Source organism: Cololabis saira, chromosome 3 (genome assembly GCF_033807715.1).
Source record: "Cololabis saira isolate AMF1-May2022 chromosome 3, fColSai1.1, whole genome shotgun sequence".
Classification (NCBI taxonomy): domain Eukaryota; kingdom Metazoa; phylum Chordata; class Actinopteri; order Beloniformes; family Belonidae; genus Cololabis; species Cololabis saira.
The window spans coordinates 38,912,513-38,935,652 of NC_084589.1; the positions used below are offsets into that span (position 1 = coordinate 38,912,513).

Below are 23,140 nucleotides of genomic sequence, written 5' to 3' on the forward strand. Positions count from 1 at the left end.
TTAGAACAACAATATGTAACACAGTTTATTTTCAAAGGAGTTTTTGATCTGTATTCAATCATGGTCGTATGATACCTGTGTGATGATGTTTAAGCAGATTTTTTCAGACGGTTGAAATGCTGAACTGCATTTTGATTGGTTTCGTTTTAAATGAAAACTCCCTCTCTCACACACACATACTGGTAAATCAAGAACAGGATTGTTTTTCCTTGATTCAGTGGAAAAGCCAAATCTGCGATTGATGCAGTACCGCTTCTGATGACATGGCAGCATATCTCAAGATTATTATCATATAATAATAATCATATCATATCTCTTATATTAGCATATCTCTTATATTATTATTAAAAATGGGGGGGGGGGTCGATGATATCACTAGATTATTAACCTGTCATCTCTTGGCATCAGACACGGTGAGGGTGTCCTCCCATCCTCCTGGGAGGGACTCACCTGCCGGACCGTCCCTATTCATTAGCACAGTATTGGCAGTGGTTCTCGTCAGCACAGCATCGTGTTTCTACATAGGGTGGCTTTAACATGTGCACAGTTATATTCACAATAACATTATTGGATAATTTCTAAGTTTGGTATTCCGATCAGCAGGAACATCTTTGTAATTCTTTTAATTTTATTATTATTTTTTTTTAGGAAAAGAATAAATGCTTCTTGAAGGTTCTTTGACAGTGGAAGGCTTTCGATTGCTCATTTTTGTCAGCGTGTCTTGAAAAGGCACAGCATTGCTCACACACTGTGGGTGCCGAACCTTGCCCTTATCCCTGCCTGGATATACATGGAGGAAATATTTACACTTCTGTAAGCGTTAAGCAATCTCTGACCACACTGGGGCCTGCCTCAGTTCCCAGGCCATCGGAGTGGGATTATTTCAGTGGGATTTCCAATCTGTTAGCTGTTAGCTCGGTTGGAATACGCAGCGAGTCCAACAAGCTCTTTTCAGACAAATTTATCAAACGCTTTATCCTCAAAGAAGCAGAGAAGGAGCCACTAACAGAAAAACGTGTTATTGTTATTACTCCCATTTAGCAAAACGGGTCCATAGATTCCCATAAAATGGTTCAGTTCCAGAGATAACAACGCAAAGAAGAAATTATTATCAAAACGCTCAGTGACCTAGATTGTAAAGCTGCCGTGTCAAGTTACCCAATGAAAGACATCATGTCAAGGCATGAACAGTAAGTGAAACTTACTCTGTTGAACTGAACTAATATGTGGCGTTTGGTCGGCAGCTTAACACACAGATGGATAAGTATCTACTGAGTATCAGCAGAGATGACTTGAAATAACTTGAAGCCCAAATGAGCGTCACTTTAGATTAGTATTAAGAACTTTCACAGCTGCCAAGGTTTGGGTTGTTAAAGACAGAGAGTATTTAATTATAATCATTATAACCAGCTCTGTCATGGTTATGAAATGCTGCATGATGATTAGTTTTCATACTGAAATCAAAGTATTAATTTGATTATTCATATAAAAATAAGAATGACAAATGTGTTAAAGCTTCACTACCCTAAAACTAGCTCACCACCCACCACTAGCACACAAACCATGGCAGATACGAGAAGATGGCCGACGTACTGTAGTGGGGTAGAGCAAGAAATCGCACGAGACAGAACTTCAGCGTAAACTCTTCCACAAGTATAAAAAAAACCATGAGATTTTGAGTTTTTATTTTCAGCCAAGTTAAAATTGTAATTTTAGCTATATATAACATTTCATTTTAAAGTTACTTCAAAATTTGATTTGAATGAAACCACAGTATTAGGTTAGAAAGGAGCAGTATTTTACTTTTGGGTTATGCAAATTATTGAGTTGGATAAACTGAAAACCTTAAGTTGCCTTTTAACTTTAATCCTTAATTTTAAGTTAGATTAATGCAAAACGTTGATTTAAGAACAATTGAATTATTAAGTACATGTGACTTAAATCAATTGTGTTAATCTAACTCATTAACTTAATTTCCAAGAACTTAATTAATTTAGGTGTTACCAATTGAAACAATTCAATGAAGTCGGTCCAACTATTTTCTTTTTTCAGTGATCCAGTCAGTCCTATCCATAAAATGTTGGAGAAAAGGTATGGTAATATGACATTTCTCTTTGTTCCATCCAGATATCTCCAGCTGAAACTGCAATACATAATAAATGATCAATAAATGCAACTGATTTATCGAACAAAGGTTCTTTTTATGAAATGAAAATTAGCGATGATTTTTTCTATGTTGTAAGACTCCCTCTCCCTTTCCCCCTCAAAGAGCCTTGCACTTTGTCCTCAGGCCCCATTTGTAAATAAGTAAATTGCTTGCCTGATGAAGTAAAGGTTTAAAAAAAAAAGAAGACTTGGACTGATTTAAACATACAAAACAATATTTGAAATCTAAACAAGTAGAATTAACTACTCGATGCAGAGCAAAAAGCTTTATCTTTATTAACTTTTCTGCTTCTGTGACAGTCTTCTATTTGATATGCATGCAAATATTTTCCTGAATGCAGTCGTCTTTGTTTCCGACGGCAGCGAGTGATTGAAAAGCAGCCCTGAGACGGTGGTTGTGAAGGGTTGGACCCGCGTTAACGAGGCAGTCTGTCAGAGCACTCAGTTCTCGTTAAAGCTTTTCTCTGAAGTGACGGGAGGATGTGGCCGGGACGGCATCAACCACACACATAGTAACAGCTTTAGCTAGAGACTCCCCGACTGTTGGAAGGGGTTCTGTTGGTGCCGTGGGTGTGTATGCAGGTCTGTGGTTAAGAGGCACCAGCTATTGGCACATTAGCGTGACATTTTTCATGTAAAAGTATATGTAGAGTCTCAGAAACGTAAGAGGAAAAAAACAGCTCTGCATATTTTCTCAAGTGATAACCACTTTCTAACGTGAACAATCCACTCCGGTCAACATCAGCGCTTTTTCTGCACGGGCTCTCTGCCTGATCACTGATGAAATGAGGAAAACAATCCAATTAGTCTGCGTTCCAACGATTTAAGAGGTCTTTAGCTTGTTATCTAAAGAGCCAAGCTCCCGTCCTGCCTCGGACACGGCTGATAAACAGGCTGCAGGCAGAGCAGATACCTGCCGGGAAGGACTGACCGCTCACCCGTGTTCTGTGAGGTAACCCACTTAGTTGTGTTCATGAACGTGGCCACGATGAGGCTGGACTTTTGCAGGCCAACATGGACATGCCATTAGATGAACTTTTCATTGCCTAATATCCTACTTTTTTATTTGTATTTAAAGGTTTAAATTACAGGGACAATGCACATTAATAAACGATTTAAACCAATGCAAAATGTGCCGGAATTAGCCAAAAGGCTGTTTTGCATCCGCTGTCCCTGGACTGATGTAAAAATAGTCAACCTAAAAGAAAGAATTTATTAGCTACAATCAATAAAACATTTCCGAATAAAAAGGCTATATCAAAATAGAGATTAAGAGGTAAAAACTAAGCTAAAATGCATAAACACACAGGTTAACATTAACTCAACAACAGACAATCGCTACACACGACAAAATGAAGCAGCAACAGTAACGTCAGTATTAATAACACAAGACACAGTAACACACTAACAGGCCAAAAACAAACAAGACAAAAGCACTAAACACAGAATAAAAAGCCATGCACAAAAAGCAACATTATGACTAGACAAACTAATAGGCAACATGACAGGTGACATCAGACAAACACCGACAGGCAGGGCAGCAAGCCAGGAAAATTACACACTAAAATTCAATGTTGACAGCCTTGACCACTAATTAACCACTTTTTTAAATAAAATGTAAAAGAAGAATAATGTGATTGGTTTCTAATCTCAGTTGGTAGTATATTCCACTCACGAGCAGCCCTACTTGAGCATCATTAACTTATGGCGCTTTTCCACTAGTACGTACTCAGCCCGACTCGACTCGTCTCCACTCAGTTTTGCGCCTTTCTACAAGGGGTCTAAAGTGCCGAGTAGATACCTTTTTTGTAACTACCCTACAGAGGTTCTAAGCGGCTGAGTCGGCTGTATCTGACATCATCAGACTACAGGCCACCGATTGGTCGGGGGGTTGGAGTCAGACGTCTGAGTCAGGATGTGGAAATCAGCGAAAGAGCGTCTCTGACGGCGGCTTCTTGTTCATTTTATTCGACCAGCAATGGCAGCGCAAAGGTCTGTTTCATGATCCAACTCTGAGGTGCAGATGTTCATAAACCTGGTGGCTGAGGAGAAAACTAAAAAAGGATCTAGACTGGCGATAAGGAACGACCAGATCCACCAGGAGCTCTGTCACTTCATAGCTGCTCGCGGCTACCAACGAACTTTTCAGCAGCGCCGAGACAAAAAAAAAAAGTGTTGCCGCTTGAAGCTTCTCTCACTCTCATTCTTTAACTTGATATCGAACACAAGCCACAGACCCAGCAGCACATATATCATCTCCTCCAGGTTCTACATCTTTAGTGTTGTTGTCTTCTTCGTTTAGATCACACAATCAAATACGTCACAGCAGCTTCGCTCCAGCTGAGCTGAGATGAGTAGAGCCGAGTAGGTGCTAGTGGAAAACTACCATTATGCTCTGTTGACCATCACCTTCTGAACTTTGACTTTTCAAACAAAAATGTCAGTTCAAATAATAGCAACGATCTCAGTGATGCAGTGCTACAATTAAAGCAGCACAAAGGAATTTTTGAATATTAAATTATTAGTTTTATTTTCATTTGAAGGAATATTCAATTACTTTTTGGACATTTTATCCTTCTCTCCCGCTCTCGCATCTCTTTTATCAACAGAAACCACCCAAGGGACCGACCGCACAAGTGATTGAACAAGAGAAAATCTTGTAAAAGCAGATTAACAAATGAACAGGCTTCATATTGCTCAAGTAAATGTTGCAGCACATGTTTGTGGGTGCTCACTGGCAGCAGCAATAGTGACCCAACCGTTGCAATTTTCTTCCCACCTCAACTGTCACATCAGATCCCGCCAAATAAATAAAATCTAAAGATTGCCTCGTCTGCACTTTGTTTTCACAGCTCCGATTGGAGACAAAAAAAACTGTGATGCCACCCTGTTAATCTGGAATACAATGTGCCGTTAATTACGCTGGACGCGCAGGGAACACATCAAACTGTGTGTTGGTTTGCATCAGTGTCACTGGGATCAATATAATGTCAAAACATTCGTTAGCAATGTCACCCAAGGAGACTATCAATACCATTAAAAACTTTTATTAGATTATGTGTTTTAAGTATTCTCAGATAATAATCATTTATCAAAAAAGATGATGGTTCACCATTATCTATTCAGGTTTTAATAATGTGTTGAACTGTTCTTAACAGTGTTTTTAGATGTTTTAGTTAAGTGCTTGATGCAGACCAATGAATTCTGAAACACAGATGTGGATGTTTGAGAAGTGAGACACATTTGAATCACTGCAGTACTTTTCCAGTTGGAGATTCTTATACTTCATTAGTAATTAAGTTCATGTGATGAGTTCTCCACATCTTTAGTCTGTCTTTCAGTCTTTTAAGAAGTAAGTTTTCTATTTTACTTTGAGTTGTTTCCCTTATTACAATGTAAGAATGTCTTCTAAAGAAGACACTTTGATATAAGGAACCACATTTGGGACAGTATGAACACTGAGGTTTTCTCGAGAGATGATTCTTTCAAGAGATTCTTGTAGGTATAAAAGACTTTCTCTGTGAGCTTTCAGTTGTTTGTTCCACCATTGTGTAACCACAAATGAGAACAGTCTGTACCAAGACAGCCTTGGGCATAGAGACGGTGGTACCAGATGATTATCCTGAAAGGAGCGCAGTGTTAAGATAACTGTTGAAGAGCCAACAGTCGGTCCGTAGGCAGCTTTATTGTCATGAATCTGATTCTGGCAGCCAGTGGAGGTCAGTGAGAACTGGTGACACATCTTCTTTTTCTTCTTTCTCAAGTCGATCACAATGGATGCAGCATTCCATTCTGGTCCCTCTGTAGGGGTTTCACTGAGCTTCCTTTGAGGTCTTTTTAAAGAGCTCTCCAGTAGTCGAGGCATTAAGTAACCATGTTTTTTTCTTGTTTCTGAACTGCAAGCAGTGCAGGATAATTGGTTATGAGTCATGACACACAGGCATCTCTCAACCTTTGTTGGGAATGGACCGATGGGGAGAGATGACTAACACATCAGTCAAGGAAAGGTTTGGATAGTTTGACAGCAACTTTCCTTCACTCACGTAGAAATGTCAGAAAGATGAGAAAGAATTTGGGCCGCTGGGTGGCACAGTGGTGAAAAAAAGCGGCCCATGTAGTGAGGCTACAGTCCTCCTGTAGCGGCTCTTTGCTGCATTTCATCGCCATTCTCTCTCTCTACCCCCTTCCTGTCCACACCTTGAATAAAGGCCAATAGAGGTGCAAAAAAATCTTTAAAAAAAAAAAAGATGTGCTACAATTTTAGCTGAAACTGTGGTTCCAGATGGCATGACTTATTGCTACACTTGCGTATCATCTGCATAGCATTTCATCCAGCAGTCATATGACTGGAGGACAGTCGTGTTGTATGTTGTACAAAATTAGAAACACTGACTTAGAAATGAGACTCTCTAGCGCCACCCTTCACCACGACGGCCGTTGGGGGTACTGCAGCCAACAGTGAAGCTGGCACGGGAGAACGGGGAGAACGCACATGCAGCGTCATGTGACGTCACATCCGCAGCCCAGCGCGGGAAATTCCGGCCCGGAATTGCAGCACATTTTGCAGCACACAGCCTGTTCAAGGCAAAGGAGAGATACGCTAGAGGGCTCATTCTTTTGGGTTTGGAACGCTTCATCTGACATTATTACTAGAAAACTTAAAATGTATACGGATTTTTTTCATAAATCCTGCCACAATCCGGCCTCAAGCTCCTTTAAGGAGAAAACATTTAAATTTTTTGTAAACAGCTGGCTCAGAATAATGAGAATGAACACACTCATGGTCTCTTTCACAGCACTGATAGTATTTTCATAGAAAACTTACTTAAAGCAGCACAAAAGAAATGTAGCACAGCTCTTTAGCTCTTTGGGCTTCTCTATTTGCATTAACTTGATTTTCCAATAGTTTTTCTAGTGTTTTCAACCAGCTAGCATGAAATGAATTATGTGGCCTCAACATGTCGAGCATTAGAGTGACTGCAGCTTCATTTATGAAGCTTCCTGTTGTTTTGGTGCAGCTATAAGACCAAGGTTAAAAAGACCTGTGAATGCTGGGGAAGAATATATTTATAGATTTTTGTTTAATTTAGTGTAGCTTTTAAAAATATAAACTTATTAAGGCAAACTAGAAACCACTTTACAAACCACAATCATTAAAAAAAACTTCAAATGTAGGTTCCTTTTCTTTCTTTTTAACAGCTGCAGAGTTTGGGAAGTAGCCTCTTATTTACATTTTCAGAGGAAATGGTCAACCTTTAAGAGTTTGCTGTTATGGTATTTACAGTTTTCACACTTGATTTGGCCAGAGACTCTAATTGTACAGCAGAGCAGCAGCTGGAGCTGCACCAGGTCTCAACTCCTCTGGGATTTGACACTAAAGCAGCTGGAGGGGGAAAAAAGTCCCCCATGTTAATTTTAACCACAAACCCTCAGTGACAGATTGTTATTATGTGAAGGAGACTAACGTCAGTCAATATTTCATTGTTTCCAAATATCTTTTCTTTTTTTTTAAGAAGATATCCTTTTGTTACTATTGTTCTTCTCTATGAGCTATATTTGTCACCCAGGCAACCAAGTAACTGCAGGAAAAAGTAGTTTTGTCAAATCTGAGCTTTACTTGCATGATGTATTAGATAAAAATGATGAAATCAAATATAGAAAAGGCCATTTTCAGGACATGATTGGCTGGACGCTGACTATTGCCGGTGTGTGTTGAGCTTTTCCTCACTGTGTTCCAAGAAATGGTTTGAACTCTCACGTGCATGAAGTGCATGTTTTTATTGAGGCGCTGGGATGAAATGCTCCTCATTGGTCTTCTGGTGGTTTTGAGGAAATTGCCATTTGAACCTACGGGGCAGCTGTAGCTCCAGCGGTAGAGCGGGTTGTTCACTTTTATCACATGGCTTTTAGTCGAATCTCTGGCTGTTGCAGTTTGCATGTCGAAGTGTCTTCAGGGAACATCCTGCACCCATAATCCCCCCATTGGGCTCACCAGTGTGTGGAAAAAATTGCGGTTTAAAGCTTCATATGAAGCCTCTAACCTATATCTAACATTTCATGAAGACCCGGAAAGTTCATTGCGTTGCATCATCTTCCTTTCAAGGGAACTTTTTAATCCCATGAAACTGATGATACTGTTGCAGTTTATTTCAGCTTCTCAGCAGGCCCCGATCATCTGACCCCTCATCATCCAGCTCCATACATTTTCAATAGGAAACATATCTGGACTCCAGACAGACCATAATAACACCCAGTATTTTATCATATGGTATTTATCTGAGAGTGCTTTTTCTCATTTTAAGACCCGGAAAGGATTGGATTACTTTTGTTTTTATTATGTTATGTTGCATAAAGCCTTTGAATTCACTGAATATTTGCATATTTAACGATCAGCAGCTTCATCAGTCATTTTGTCATTCACTGTCTTGTTGCATAAATAAGAAGGTGCCTGTTCTGCTGTCAAAGCTCTGGGATCTGTGTGAGCTTCTTCATCAATCACTCTGCTGCCTTGTCTGTCTTTGTCAGTCGCGTTTTTCATTACACTTTTCCCCAAAAGAAAATCAACTCGTAACTGCGTATTTCGTCCTGTAAGACTTCTCTTCAAAATAATAAAAAAGACCAATATCAACATTCAAGAAGATGGACAAAAACATATTTTGACAAATCTTTGCAATTTCCACCAGCGCTGTTAATAAAATGGTCAGATGATGAAGGCAGCCGACGATCATTCAAATAGTTACTGGGAGGCAAAGCCCTTATGTGAAGCATAATGATTAAGTAGTGTTATAGCACAACTACATCGTATTAGTGAGACAAAAACAGCTGGAAACTAGATTTTGATAACTCTAGATGTAGCAGCTGCCAGAAAAGTGGAAATGCACAAAAAGATTTCCACTTTTGCAATAATCTGTATTATTAAATCGCCTGAAAGCATAATAAGGTTTTTGAGATATTAGGATGTTTTTTCGAATAAAGCCGTTTCGATTACAGCTTTTCTTTTTCAATATTTGCATTTTGTCATATCCAGTGGTCACGGAAATGCAACTACCGTATTTTCTGGACTATAAGCCGCACCTGTATATAAGCCGCACCCACTCTATTTTTAAAAAAATAATAAAAAAAAGATATACAAGCCGCGCCTGTATATAAGCCGCACCCACTCTATTAAAAAAAAAAAGATATGGAAGCTGCAGATATTTATGTTAAAGTTTATTTGTTAAATGAAATATTTAATACATGTACAGAACGATTTTTAACTGTAAATGATACATGTATGTACCTAAATACCGTAGATCCTTTCCTAACAATAAACAAAGACAACATGTCTTTTAACAGCAACACGGCAGCAACTTTGCTGATTAAAACGGGACAGAACCAAGAGAAAATAATCGGTATTTATTTATTTATCTGTGAAATCACGTCACCTTAAGCATCTTCGCTGAAACCCAGAAAGTCCTCTTCTTCAGTGTCGGAGTTGAACAAACTCAGCAGCGCTTCATCACATTTGTCTCCATCAGTCTCGCTCTCCGCGTCACTGTCATCCTCCGCTGAGGTCGGCTCTGCAGCTGCGCCGCTCTCCTCGCGGCGCAGCAGTCCAGCCTTTCTGAACGCGCTGGTGATGGTGGATTCTTTCACAGCACTCCACGCTGTTAGGATCCACTGACAGACGTCAGTAAAGGATGCTTTTCGCATGCGGCCGGTTTTTGTGAATGACTTCTCTCCACTTGTCATCCAAGTCTCCCACTCAACCCGGAGCGCAGCTTTAAATGCCCGATTGACACAGATGTCAAGCGGCTGCAAAAACTTGGTCGTACCTCCAGGAATCACAGCTGGAATAGAATTTGTTTTCTTGATTGCTGCTTTTACAGAATCTGTGATGTGGGCCCTCATACTGTCCAAAACAAGCAGTGCTTTTTTCCGGTGAAAAAATCCTCCCGGTCGCTTGCTGTAGCACTCCGTTAACCATTCCTTCATCACGCCTTCCATCATCCAGCCTTTGCTGTTAACTTTGACCACTATGCCTTTCGGGAATTGTTCTTTAGGCATAGTAATGCGCTTAAAAACCACCAGTGGTGGAAGTTTTTGCCCCGATGCAGTGCATGCCAGAACGCAGGTGAAATGCGTCCTCTCATGGCCCGTTGTTTTCAGCTGCACGGATGATGCGCCCTTCTTGTTAACGGTCCTGGTCAGCGGCAGATCAAACGTCAAAGGGACCTCGTCCATATTTATGATCTCATCTGGTTTGATGGAGTGTTCTTGTACATGTTTTTCAACGAATGTATGGAAGTTTTTTATTTTTTCCTGATAGTCAGGGGGGAGTTGCTGACAGAGAGTGGTCCGTGTTCTGATGGACAGGTTTTTACGCTTCATAAATCTGAAACACCATGACGGCCCCGCTTTGAAATCTTTAATTCCCATTTCGTGGGCAATGGTTTTGGCTTTAAGTCGGACCTGTACAGTGGATACACCCCGGCCACCCGCTCTCTGCGTGTTCACCCAGTCCTCCAGGACATTTTCTAGTTCAGGCCACCTGCTTTTATGTCCCCTGAAAGCTTTCCTGGACTTTGGGCATTGCATGAGCTCATCCCGCTGCATCCTCCAACGTCTCACCATGGACTCATTGACGCTAAGCTTCCGAGCAGCAGCGCGGTTACCTTCCTGTATAGCGAGATCAACGGCCTTCAACTTAAAACTTGCATCATACGAAGTTCTTCGTGTGGGTTCCATGATGAAGGGGGGTGAGGATTTGAAAAGATAATGTTTGAGAGGATTTGAAAATATTTAATTCGTCGTTTTTCTATCTGCTTCTACCTAGTTTTATCTGCTAAAGGAGTAGTGTATTCTTCTTTGCATTTACTTTGTCTTACTTTTGATTCTACCGGTAATTCCGGTTAGCGCGCCCCCTGGCGGTGGAAAAAAATCCACAAAATAGCCGCGCCGTTGTTTAAGCCGCATGGTTCAAAACCTATGAAAAAAGTAGCGGCTTATAGTCCGAAAAATACGGTAGTATCTGAGAATGCATTTCGACTTGGTTCGTCTTGGGTTGGCGTCTGATTCAGGCAACTTTTACTGTATATTGACACTGATCCAGGCCTGGAGTTGAAAGCTTATTGACGCTGCAGCTGATTCCTGTCAGTGTTGTAGGTAGAACAGTAGAGCTAAGAGTAATGGGTCCCATGTGATGTCCTCGGTTGCACAGACACTTCACGAGTGCTCACTGAGCCAGAAAAAAGTGTGGTTTTGGCCTCATTAGGGGACTCCTTTGGGATCTGTGAGCAGTTGGACATACTCTCTTTGTCACTCCCCTTTGTGTTGTGCTTGGTCATTGTCCCTTTCTAAGTAGTCTTCACTCACTGAGCAACACAGTTCACTCTCAGCCACCAAACAAACAGGGAAACGGTTTGTAAAGACCAAAAAAATCTCATTTCCTGTCAGTGTGTAGTTGATGGGATTGCATTTCTTATTATCACTTCATTACAAAACCCTAAAGAAGCTACTAATGGCTTTCTGTCCTTCTAAGGTGGCTTTAAAATCCGTCATAGTCAGTATATTCTGAAAAGAAGTTCTGTTCTGGTTCACTTTATTTGGACAATTTCAATCAAAGTCATGTTGAAGCACTACAGTCCAGTTCAGTCCTGTTATATTCCAATTTTCAGTTCAATCCACTTCAAACCTAATTAATTCTAGTACTGTTTAGCATTAAAGTTCAAATAATAGCAATTCATAAAATTGTGTTAAACAAACCTTTTAAACTTTATTTATTAAGACTTTCAATTTTTCATAAAGACCGGTACAAAAAACAAAGACAAAAAACAATATTGTCATCATCTAGGTAGAGGCAGAACATACATGAACTACAATATAAAACATGGTATAAAGGAAGTAATACTCTCAGCAAAATGTAAAGCCAGAGCACAGAGTATGATAACAACAAAACAAACAAGAAAAAAAAGAAAAGACAATACTAATAACAAGTAGGCACTGTCACGCATGACGCATGGAGATCATAAGAAATGAAGCATGGTGGTTTTTTTTAAATCGGTAGGCAGGATTCAATGATTATGGGACTGCAGACAATTGGATATTATATTTAATGTGTTTCAGGAAAGGGTTCCACAATTTAAAAAAGGTTTTAGCAGAGCCTCTCATGGAATGCTTTATTTTCTCTAGTTTGAAAAAATAGAGTAAATCCCTTATCCAGTAAACAAGCCTAAAAGATTGAAAAGATGTTGATGACACATCCTGAGCGTGCATGAGATGATGGCGGAAAGGACAAAATCAAACGGCCCAGATGGCAGCTATAACGCTGAAAATTGCTGTGTGACCCCAAAGTTCCAAGAGTTAATGAAGTGGTCCCAAACTAGCATGTGTTGTACAGTACGAGTCAGATGTGGCCCACATTTTATAAGCTCAAATTTTATGGCCAACAAGGTCAGTCTTATCTGAATTTAGTAGCAGGAAATTAGCAGCATCCAGGTATTTATGTCATTAAAACAGGTTAGTAGTCCAGCTAGCTCATTGGTCTCCTCTGGCTTCACGGATAGATTTAGCCGAGTGTCATCTGTATAGCACTAAACGTTTATGTTGTTTTGTCTGATAATAGCACCTAATGGAAGCTGAAAAGAACCAGCTTCAGTACAGAACCCTGTGGAACGCCACCACCGTCTCTGGTGTATGTCGAAAGACTCCTCATTCACATGAACAAACAAGAATCGGTCAGATAAATATGAACCAAACCAAGTTAATGGTGTGTCTTCGATCTGGAAAACACGTTCAAGCCTCCGTACAAGAACGTTGGCATGAGATGGATCAAATGCAGCTCTGAGATCCAAGAGGACAATGAGGAGATCATTGGTAATGTTCACCAGTACTGTACTATAATGTAATCCACAGTAAATACTTTCTAAAGGAAGCTACAGGACAATGAACACTGACACTGACAACTAACACTGTTGTATTGTGGTGATGGTGTTTGATGATGCTGTCATGGTGACACTCATTGGAGAAATTGATCAATGCCTGTGATACAGCATGTACACCCACAGGAGCTGTAACTTTCAATAAATGAAACGTTCTTTCCTGCTCGTAATCATAACAAACGGCCCTCATACTTCTCAGAGGAATTTTGATATTCAAACAATAAAATGCCATCAGTTAACTGCTCAGCCTGCCAGTAAAGGTCTATAAATCCTCCGATGTAATCAGCTTTGTCTGTGATTAAATAAAGTTATGCAGTCTATGAAAGATGAAACACTTCAGTGAGACCGTGCGCTGATATCGCCAAAACCTGGTACTCATCTCCATTTTTAATCATATTTGGACATTGTGCTATGACTAACGGATCAAATGTGCAGCTTTGGAGCTTTTCTTGTTTTCAGCAGAATCGAATGAGATATATACTGTACAGTGGGGATAAAAAGTAGTCAGCCACCAATTGTGCAAGTTCTCCTCCTTAAAAAGATAATAGAGGCCTGTTATTTTCATCATTGGTGCACTTCAACTATGAGAGACAGAATGGGGGGAAAGAATCCAGGAAATCACACTGAAGGATTTTTACTGAATAAATTGGTAAATTCCTGGGTAAAATAAGTATTTGGTCACCTACAAACAAGCAAGATTTCTGGCTTTCACAGACCTGTAACTTCTTAACCACTATGTCCTTTGTCCTTTGACAAGGACGTGAGAAACAAAATTCTGGGGCTCCACGCAAGATCTCACCCTGTGGGGTAGAAATGATCACAAAAACGGTGAGAAAAGATCTCAGAACCACACGGGGGAACTAGTGAATGACCTGCAGAGAGCTGGGACCAAAGTAACAAAGGAACCATCAGTAACACTACGCCACCAGGGACTCAGATCCTGCAGTGCCAGATGTTCCCCCTGCTGAAGCCAGTCCATGTCCAGGCCCGTCTGAAGTTTGCTAGAGAGCATTTGGATGATGCAGAAGAGGATTGGGAGAATGTTATATGGTCAGATGAAACCAAAACAGAACTTTTTGGTAGAAACACAACTTGTCGGGTTTGGAGGAGAAAGAAAGCTGAGTTTCATCCAAAGAACACCAAACCTACTGTGAAACATGGGTGTAGAAAAACATCATGCTTTGAGGATGTTTTTCTGCAAAGGGACCAGGACGACTGATCCGTGTAGGGAAAGAATGAATGAGGCCATGTATCATGAGATTTTGAGTGAAAACCTCCTTCCATCAGCAGGGCATTGAAGATGAAACATGGCTGAGTCTTTGAGTATGACAATGATCCCAAACACATCGCCCGGGCAACGAAGGAGTGGCTTCGTAAGAAACATTTCAAGGTCCTGGAGTGGCCTAGCCAGTCTCCAGATCTCAACCCCATAGAAAATCTTTGGAGGGAGTTGAAAGTCCGTGTTGCCCAGCGACAGCCCCAAAACATCACTGCTCTAGAGGAGATCTGCACGGAGGAACGGACCAATCACTGCTCTAGAGGAGATCTGCACGGAGGAACGGACCAATCACTGCTCTAGAGGAGATCTGCACGGAGGAACGGACCAAAATACCAGCAACAGTGTGTGAAAACCTTGTGAAGACTTACAGAAAACGTTTCACCTCTGTCATTGCCAACAAAGGGCATATAACAAAGTATTGAGATTAACTTTTGTTATACCACGGTCTGTGTGAATGCTCGATTCTGATTGGCTGGCAGGTGTAGGTTATAAGTGATAACCTACACCTAGGTGTACTGTAGGTTATCACTTATAACCGTGGTATTAGCGGGATAATGCCCTTCGAGGTGTTCATTATCATAAATATATGGACTTCATATATTTCTGATAATGTACACCTCGTCGGGCATTATCCCTTACTTATTGACCAAATACTTATATTCCACTATAATTTGCAAATACATTCTTTAAAAATCAGACAATTAGATTTTCTGGATTTCTTTTTCATTTTGTCTCTCATACTTGAGATATACCTGTGATGAAAATTATAGGCCTCTCTTATGTTTTTAAGTGGGAGAACTTGCACAACTGGTGTCTGACTAAATACTGTCTTGACCCACTGTATATATGGCCGGTAAAAGAAAAATCTGATAACTGTTGATAGTCTGATTGCTGTGACCGTCTCTTGATACCATTTAAGGACAAAAGAAGCTGTATAAGCAAAGGAAAAACACTGAGCCCCTGACGGAAAGGGCACTGTTGCATGAGAAGCCTTCTCCTAGAGACGTTAGATACTAAAACAGAGATGGGTGTATGCAGTATTGTTCAGCCGTGGTGTTAAAGGAGGGAAATCCTGAGGAGAAGCCCTGGCGGGGCGGCCTGGTAGCAGAGCAGGAACCAGACATGCAGGCTGCAAGTAGTGACCACAACTCCACGTTACCATGAAGATAAAACATTCTTGTCTAGATTATAAGGATTATCTGCAGTCATGCATTTTGGTTTAAGCTCCTCTTTTTATGTAATTAACTAACCTTAAAGGAACATTGCGGAGTTAACAGCAATCCCAAGTCTATTTTTAGACGGTGAGGAGTAAAAACTTTTGTTCAGGACCAAAACTACATGAATCAAATTCAGCCTGTACAAGTGGTGCTTTTTATACACCTTTTGTACACAAAAATATAAAGTTAAAATGACTTTGCTCCATCTGTAGGGGCTAAAGATAAAGTTTTTAGTCTTGTCGAAGGCTTAAAAAAGCCGTTCCCTGTGCTAACAGTAGTCGCTATTTTACTTCTATAACTGCTAGAATTGTCAAATTGATTTAATTCACCGTATGAATTGTTACAGATTACCTTTGTAATACTGTATTTGACCCGGTCTTTGTACGTTTTGATCGTATAGAAACGTAATTCTTGCCATTTTAAGAATGAGATGTGTACCTGCTGTACTCTACTGCCCTAACCTTTTAACAACTTGTGCTTTTTATTATTTTACCTCTTCTTATCATTTTATTTCATTTGTTATTTACTGTTTAATTGTGTCTTGCCGCTTTTAATGTTGATGTAAAGCACTTTGAATTACCCTGTGTTGAATTGTGCTATACAAATAAACTTGCCTTGCCTTGCCTTGCCTTGCCTGTAACCCGCTTTGACTCACCTCGTTTGTCCCCTAAGAAAGGTTTATAGTCCTCCCACTTTAATATAGGGCCAAAGGTTGTTTTTAAAAGCAGAAGGTTCATTTAAGCAACAGACACAGAAGAATAAGATTGATGTTTGCTTTTTACATGACACCCTCAAGCATTGGCTCTCGGAAGTGTGCAGGAATGAAGCTGTGACATATGTGTATATAAAAGTGTCCCTGTGATGGACGCGTGCGAGACACGCCCCGCCTCTCGTGCCCGGAGCGGGGGGACAGGTTCCAGCGCCGTCCTGGAGTCTGTTCGGAAGAAGGATGGATGTGATTATATAACCGTTTTCTTCTGTACTTCTGCTTTTCAAAAGTGCTGACTGACGGTTTCCCTGCATCTTCTTGGTGATTGTTGTTTCTGTAGCTAGGTCAATGTTTTGACATCTTGGAAAAGTCTTTGTTTAAACCTTCTTGGCTCCCAACCTCCTCCGCACACATATCCACTTAATTTTATTATTGTTGACCAAACAAGTATACACGTGATTAAACACAGCAGTCCATCACGGTATCCGTCTAACGGGAACTGCCGAGTCGTGGTGTTATGCTGTGGCCGGGGGGCAAAAAGTGGAAATTGTTTGGCGAAAGATGAAAATATTCTTTCCTGTTTTGAGTTCTGCAAGATCAAGAGTCTGATTACGGTTAAGCTGTAAAGGTTTTAAGCTTGTCATTAAACTCCAAAAAGAAATGAAAGGTCAAGGATTTGGACTGGAGTGCAGCATGAAGCAGTCTTATCCCACAAGTATCATAAATGATGATCATAAAGGATCATTTGTATAAGGCGTCACCATTAAGCTGAAGTTTGATGATTAATAGGGGTTTGCCAAAATGTGGGACATAAGCTTTAATAATCTAAAATGTAAAGTGATGTTTCTCTGCTGATGGTAGTGGAGCGAGGAGGGTTCATTGAAAATGTCAGCATGCTGCTGCTGCTGCTGCTGACTGGACTTGTGTAGGCGATGCTGTCCCCGGGGAGAAACCCTGTTCTGTCTCTGTAATCAACAGCGACGGCTACCTTAATTCCTCTCCCACATTCTGCTCGGAGAATATTCAGGAGCTACAAAAAGGTACGGGGAAGGCAGATGCAGCATGCAAAGCAGGCGCGGTGTTGCATTGTTCTGGAAGGGATCCGTCTCACTTTGACAGATTTTACTTCAACAGTTTCAGGGCCAGAATATTTAGTGAGTGATTCTCCAGGAAAAATCAAAGAGACATGTGAGGGCGCAGTGCTGCGCTTGCATTTCAGTCCCGTTACAAGGACACTTGGAGGGAAAATATGGCGTGTTGACAGGAGCAGAGGCTCGCTGAGGGACTCTGTGCCCTAAATCTGATTACGTTGGGTAAATACAAACAGATGTATGTGGAGCGGCACATTTCTGCTTCAACTCAAACAGGCCTATGTCCTTGTCCACCAACTTCACAAGGCTGCTCCCCCAGGAGGAGGTTATTCCTTAGACAAAGTCTTAAATACTTGTGCCAGGGTGTGTCAGGTTGATTTAGTCTTTCTTTTCTTGGGTGAGGACCAAAAGGTGAATCTGGTTAAGCTGATCCTATATATTACTGGATAAAAAATAGTTGAATTATGAATTTACTAGAGCTGGGGATCGATTAAAATGTCAAGAATCGATTTGATTCAGTTTCTTAAGATTCCTAATCGATTATCAAGATTCGATTCGATTCCGATATCGATTTGGGTTAGTGTTATTAAAACTGTTTTTTTTAGCTGTTTCATGAATTATATGACTGTAGTTATGCAACATATTAATACTGGTATGAAGTATTGGCAGCTAATGATGCTGTAAGGACCAATCACCTCCCAGAATGCTGATAGAACTGCTTTCAGAATTTTTTTTTAACACATTCCATTTTAACTTTTTCCATTTTCGGTCTATTTCGGTTTTTAATTTTTGAGAACTTGGTTTTTAGCATTTTATGCAAATGTAACCCCAAGACGGTATATAAAGTAGTTAAATATAGAACATTTATGCAATTATAACTGAACACGTTAATGTTTTCATAGCTTTAAACATATTTAAAAGGCAAAAACATGGCACTATTTATTCTCGTGTCCAACAAAACATTCCTTTTTTGGGCATAAACAAAAAAAATACCAAAAGTTGTAATGTAATAATGAAAAAAAAATCGATCTTTAGACATATGAATCGATTTTTTAGGAATGAATATGAGAATCAATTTAGAATTGAAAATCGAGGCCTAGAATTTACCATTTAGTGTATTAAGAAGAACTTTTATTGATGCTGTTTTTTTTCTCCTTTTTCTTTGAAGGATGGAAGACAGCGTAAAGAAAGGAAGAAGACTGTGTCGTTCAGCAGTATGCCCACTGAGAAGAAGATTAGCCGTGCCAGTGACTGCATCAATGCCATGGTGGACGGCTCCGAACTTAAAAAAGTGCGCTCTAATTCCCGCATTTACCACCGCTACTTCCTCCTCGATGCCGACATGCAGTCTTTGAGATGGGAGCCTACCAAGAAGGAGTCTGAAAAGGCCAAGATTGACATCAAGTCCATCAAAGAGGTTCGGACGGGCAAAAACACAGACACTTTTAGAGCTAACGGCACCTATGACCAGCTATCAGAAGACTGTGCTTTCTCAATCATCTTTGGGGAAAATTACGAGTCCCTGGACCTGGTGGCCAACACGGCAGATGTGGCCAACATCTGGATAACTGGACTGAGGTACTTGATCTCTTATGGGAAACACACCCTAAATATGATTGAGAGCAGTCAGAACAACATGCGCTCATCCTGGCTAAGTGACCTCTTTGACGAGGAAGACGTTAGCAACACCCGACAGATAACTATATGCGCTGCTGTGCAGCTCATAAAAAAGCTCAACCCGGGACTCAAAAATGTGAAAATAGAGCTGAAGTTCAAGGAGCTTCACAAAGCGAGGGACAAAAGCAGCTCTGAGGTGACGAACGATGAGTTTGTCGAAGTCTTTCACGACCTTTGCACCAGACCAGAGATTTATTTTCTCTTTGTTCAGTTCTCCAGTACCAAGGAGTTTTTGGACACAAAGGACTTAATGATATTCCTGGAGGCAGAGCAGGGGATGGCACAAGTCAGCGAAGACACCAGCTTGGAGGTCATCCAGAAATACGAGCCGTCCAAAGAGGGCCAACTCAAGGGTTGGCTTTCTCTGGACGGCTTCTCCAACTATCTCATGTCCCCGGAATGCCACATATTCGACCCCGAGCACAAATCCGTTTGCCAAGACATGAACCAGCCTTTGTCCCACTACTACATCAACGCGTCCCACAACACGTACCTGATTGAGGATCAGTTCCGGGGCCCCTCCGATGTGACGGGCTACATCCGTGCGCTCAAAATGGGTTGCCGTTGTGTAGAACTGGACGTGTGGGATGGGCCCGATAACGAACCCGTTATCTACACCGGTCACACCATGACCACGCAGATTGTTTTTCGTAGCGTAATTGACGTCGTCAACAAGTATGCCTTCGTTGCCTCCGAGTTTCCACTGATACTGTGTCTAGAAAACCATTGCTCCTTAAAGCAGCAGAGAGTCATGTTTCAGCATCTGAAGAAGATCCTCGGGGATAAGATGCACATCGACCCTCCCAAACCCGAGGACTGCTACCTCCCGTCTCCCTTACAGCTGAAGGGAAAGATCTTGCTAAAGGGGAAGAAACTGGGAACGACCTGCACAGGCTCCGAGGGCGAAGTGACGGATGAAGACGAGGGGGCGGAGATGTCTCAAAGGATGAGCATCGATTCTGCAGAACAGCAGACTATCGCACCCAAGAAGTTCCAGCTGTCCAAGGACCTGTCGGATCTGGTGACTTTGTGCAAATCTGTGGAGTTCAAGGACTTCCCCAACTCCTTCCAGAACCAGAGGCACTGGGAACTCTGCTCTTTCAACGAAGTCTTCGCCAGTCGCTGCGCTTGCGACTTTCCCGGGGACTTTGTCAACTACAACAAGAAGTTCCTGGCGCGGGTTTACCCGAGCCCCATGCGGATCGACTCCAGCAACATGAATCCTCAAGACTTCTGGAAATGCGGCTGCCAGATTGTAGCCATGAACTACCAGACCCCCGGCCTGATGATGGACCTAAACATTGGCTGGTTCCGTCAGAACGGGAACTGTGGCTACGTCCTGCGTCCCGCCATCATGAGAGAGCAGGTCTCGTATTTCAGTGCCAACACGAAAGATTCAGTGCCTGGTGTTTCTCCACAGCTGTTGCACATCAAAATAATCAGCGGACAAAACTTCCCAAAGCCAAAAGGCTCAGGTGCCAAAGGAGACGTGGTCGACCCGTACATATACGTAGAAATACACGGCATCCCTGCCGACTGTGGCGAGCAAAGGACTAAAACGGTCAACCAGAACGGGGACAACCCTCTGTTCGACGAGAGCTTTGAGTTCCAGATAAACCTCCCTGAGCTTGCGATGGTTCGCTTCGTGGTGCTCGATGATGATTACATCGGCGATGAATTCATCGGGCAGTATACGATCCCCTTCGAGTGTCTGCAGCCAGGTTTCCGCCACGTACCGCTGCAGTCTCTGACGGGGGAGATCCTGCCACACACCTACGTATTCGTCCATGTGGCCATTACCAATCGGAGAGGCGGTGGCAAACCACACAAGAGGGGGCTGTCCGTACGAAAGGCCAAGAGGAGCCGGGAGTACGCTAGCATGAGGGTGCTGCAGATCAAGGCCGTGGACGAGGTCTTCAAGACGGCGCTGTTACCCCTGAGGGAGGCGACGGACCTCAGAGAAAACATGCAGGTAAGGCCTTTCAAACGGATGAATGGGTATTTGACCGCTGTTGTCTTCAAGATGTGTGGGTTTACCATTGGAAACCCTTGCATGGGTACAGAGAGATGACATGTTGAGGAAAACCTTTGTGCTCCTGTGAACTCATTCCTGCAAGTAGTGTTGTTTTTGTCAGCCTGTTTCAATTTGAGTTTTAGTCTAGTCTTTGGGTCCAGCTATCATTTTAGTTTTTATTAGTTTTAGTCACGTTCATTCTCCTTTTAGTCGTGTCAAGTTTCAGTCGACTAAAAGTCGGAGCATTTAGCCTTTATTTTAGTCAGAATTGTCCAGCACCATTTTAGTCAACGTAGTTTTAGTCAAAGATTGTATTTAGCCAAACCCATTTTACAATTCAAACAAGGTTATCTTATTATTATATTATTGTTACCTTATTGACTCAAGAATACATTAATTCCAGATGCAGAAGACGGTGTAATTTGAGTTTACAACACATTTATTTTTCCGCATTTCTCCCCGTCTTTTTCTTTTTCGACGACACATTGGGTTTTCTTTTCCACGTCTATGTAGGAAAGTGTATCCAAAGTTGGTTTCTTCTTCTTCTCCAGCCCCAAAGAAGATCCCTGCGTTTCTCTATGTAACTTTGTTTTTAATTGACGTGAACCTAGAGCTCTGCGTTAACGGCATCAGCCTCTAACTCTGCAGCTGCATCTTCTGGATCTGATTCCCCGCTGCAGCGACTCGGATTGAGGACTAACGTCACCCAGCAGCAGAACTAAACCAGAGGAAACTACTGAAAACATGGACATTAAGGATCTTTGTTAGAAGATTTTGTCTGGTTTTGGTCAACGAAAATGAAGACACATTTTAGCAGAGTTTTTATTTTGTAATCTACATTTTAGTCTTGTTTTTATTCGTCTACGATATTACATTATATATTTCATTATCGTTATCGTCACATGACCAGCATTTTGGTTGCGTCTCGTTTTCCTCAGGTGATAAAGGTTCATTGACGCCGATATTTAGCCATAATTTTCGTTGGCGAAAGCAAATTTACCTGCAAGGCCTTGAAAAAGTCACTTGAAAAACATGCCATCACAAGTGTTTTCGTTACCTGGTTTGGAGCAAATCCAATGGTCTGTCGTGTTTCCAGCCAGATGTTCTGCACTACGCATCCTGGTTCTGACTTAAACAGAGTAGTTGTTGGGGAACATTTTTGAGGTAGAAGTCGGAAATAAAACCAACCGCATGGGCCAAATTTGAGAAAGAAATGGAGATTACTCCTTAGGAGACGATTTCAAAGGGCATTTTCAGCTTAGCTTGTATATTAAAGAGCGCAGTAGCGTAGTGGTTAGCTGGTTAGCAGGTTCCTGGTTTGATTGCCAGGAGGAGCCGTTCTACCTGGGGTTTGTTCTCCCTGTGGTTCGTGGCTCCAAAAGCGGATAAAAGCATTCGCTAAATATTATCACCTTGGGGAACTTTACAGAAGAAGTGTACGACTCCAGTTTTAATGCTGTTATCAAAGTAATTCATGTTCAGTTCATAAGAACTATATTGACGCTGTATAATACAAATTCTATTCAAATAGAAACTAACAAATCAAATCCTCCCATTAAATTTGCCTCTCAACAGGAAGACACCTCCGGCAGCATCAGAACGTGTGTTAGTTGTGTTTCCGCCCTAAGACGAGTTCAAGTGTGGGTCGTGTTGTTGTGGAGGCCGTTAAACAGTGCATCAGTCTACAAACACCTGCTGTGGCACAAAGAACTAAACAGAAACTGAAGGTTAATGGCATATATACATGAAGAATGAAGAGAGCAGACGGAGGAGAGGGAGCCCTGTGCATCATGGGAATCCTCCCAGCAATCAAGGCCTTTAGCAGCATAACTAATAGGCTGCCTCAGGGTCAAGGCAGCCAGCGCTGACTAAAGGAATGAATTAAAACTCTAAAGCTGGGGAGGGCATCTATCTATCTATCTATCTATTCCTTTTTCATTTAAGCTCCGCCCTTTGAGAATCAATGACACATATACCAATCAAAATTTACAACTCTTTTACTGTTTGTTATCCAATCTATGAAGTTCTATCTCTAAGTTATAGAGGCGTTTTGGTTCGGCTAAGGCTT

The 23,140-nt window shown here is 41.5% G+C and overlaps 1 protein-coding gene across 2 annotated transcripts in view; it reads left to right on the forward strand.

The window, feature by feature from the left end:
• Positions 1-23,140, forward strand: part of LOC133439323 (inactive phospholipase C-like protein 2) — a 65,652-nt gene that overhangs the window by 10,527 nt on the left and 31,985 nt on the right. For both annotated transcript variants that reach the window (XM_061717471.1, XM_061717473.1), the window contains exon 3: positions 18,550-21,030. In XM_061717471.1, the coding sequence (XP_061573455.1) occupies positions 18,550-21,030 (2,481 nt within the window). The remainder of the gene's footprint in view (positions 1-18,549; positions 21,031-23,140) is intronic.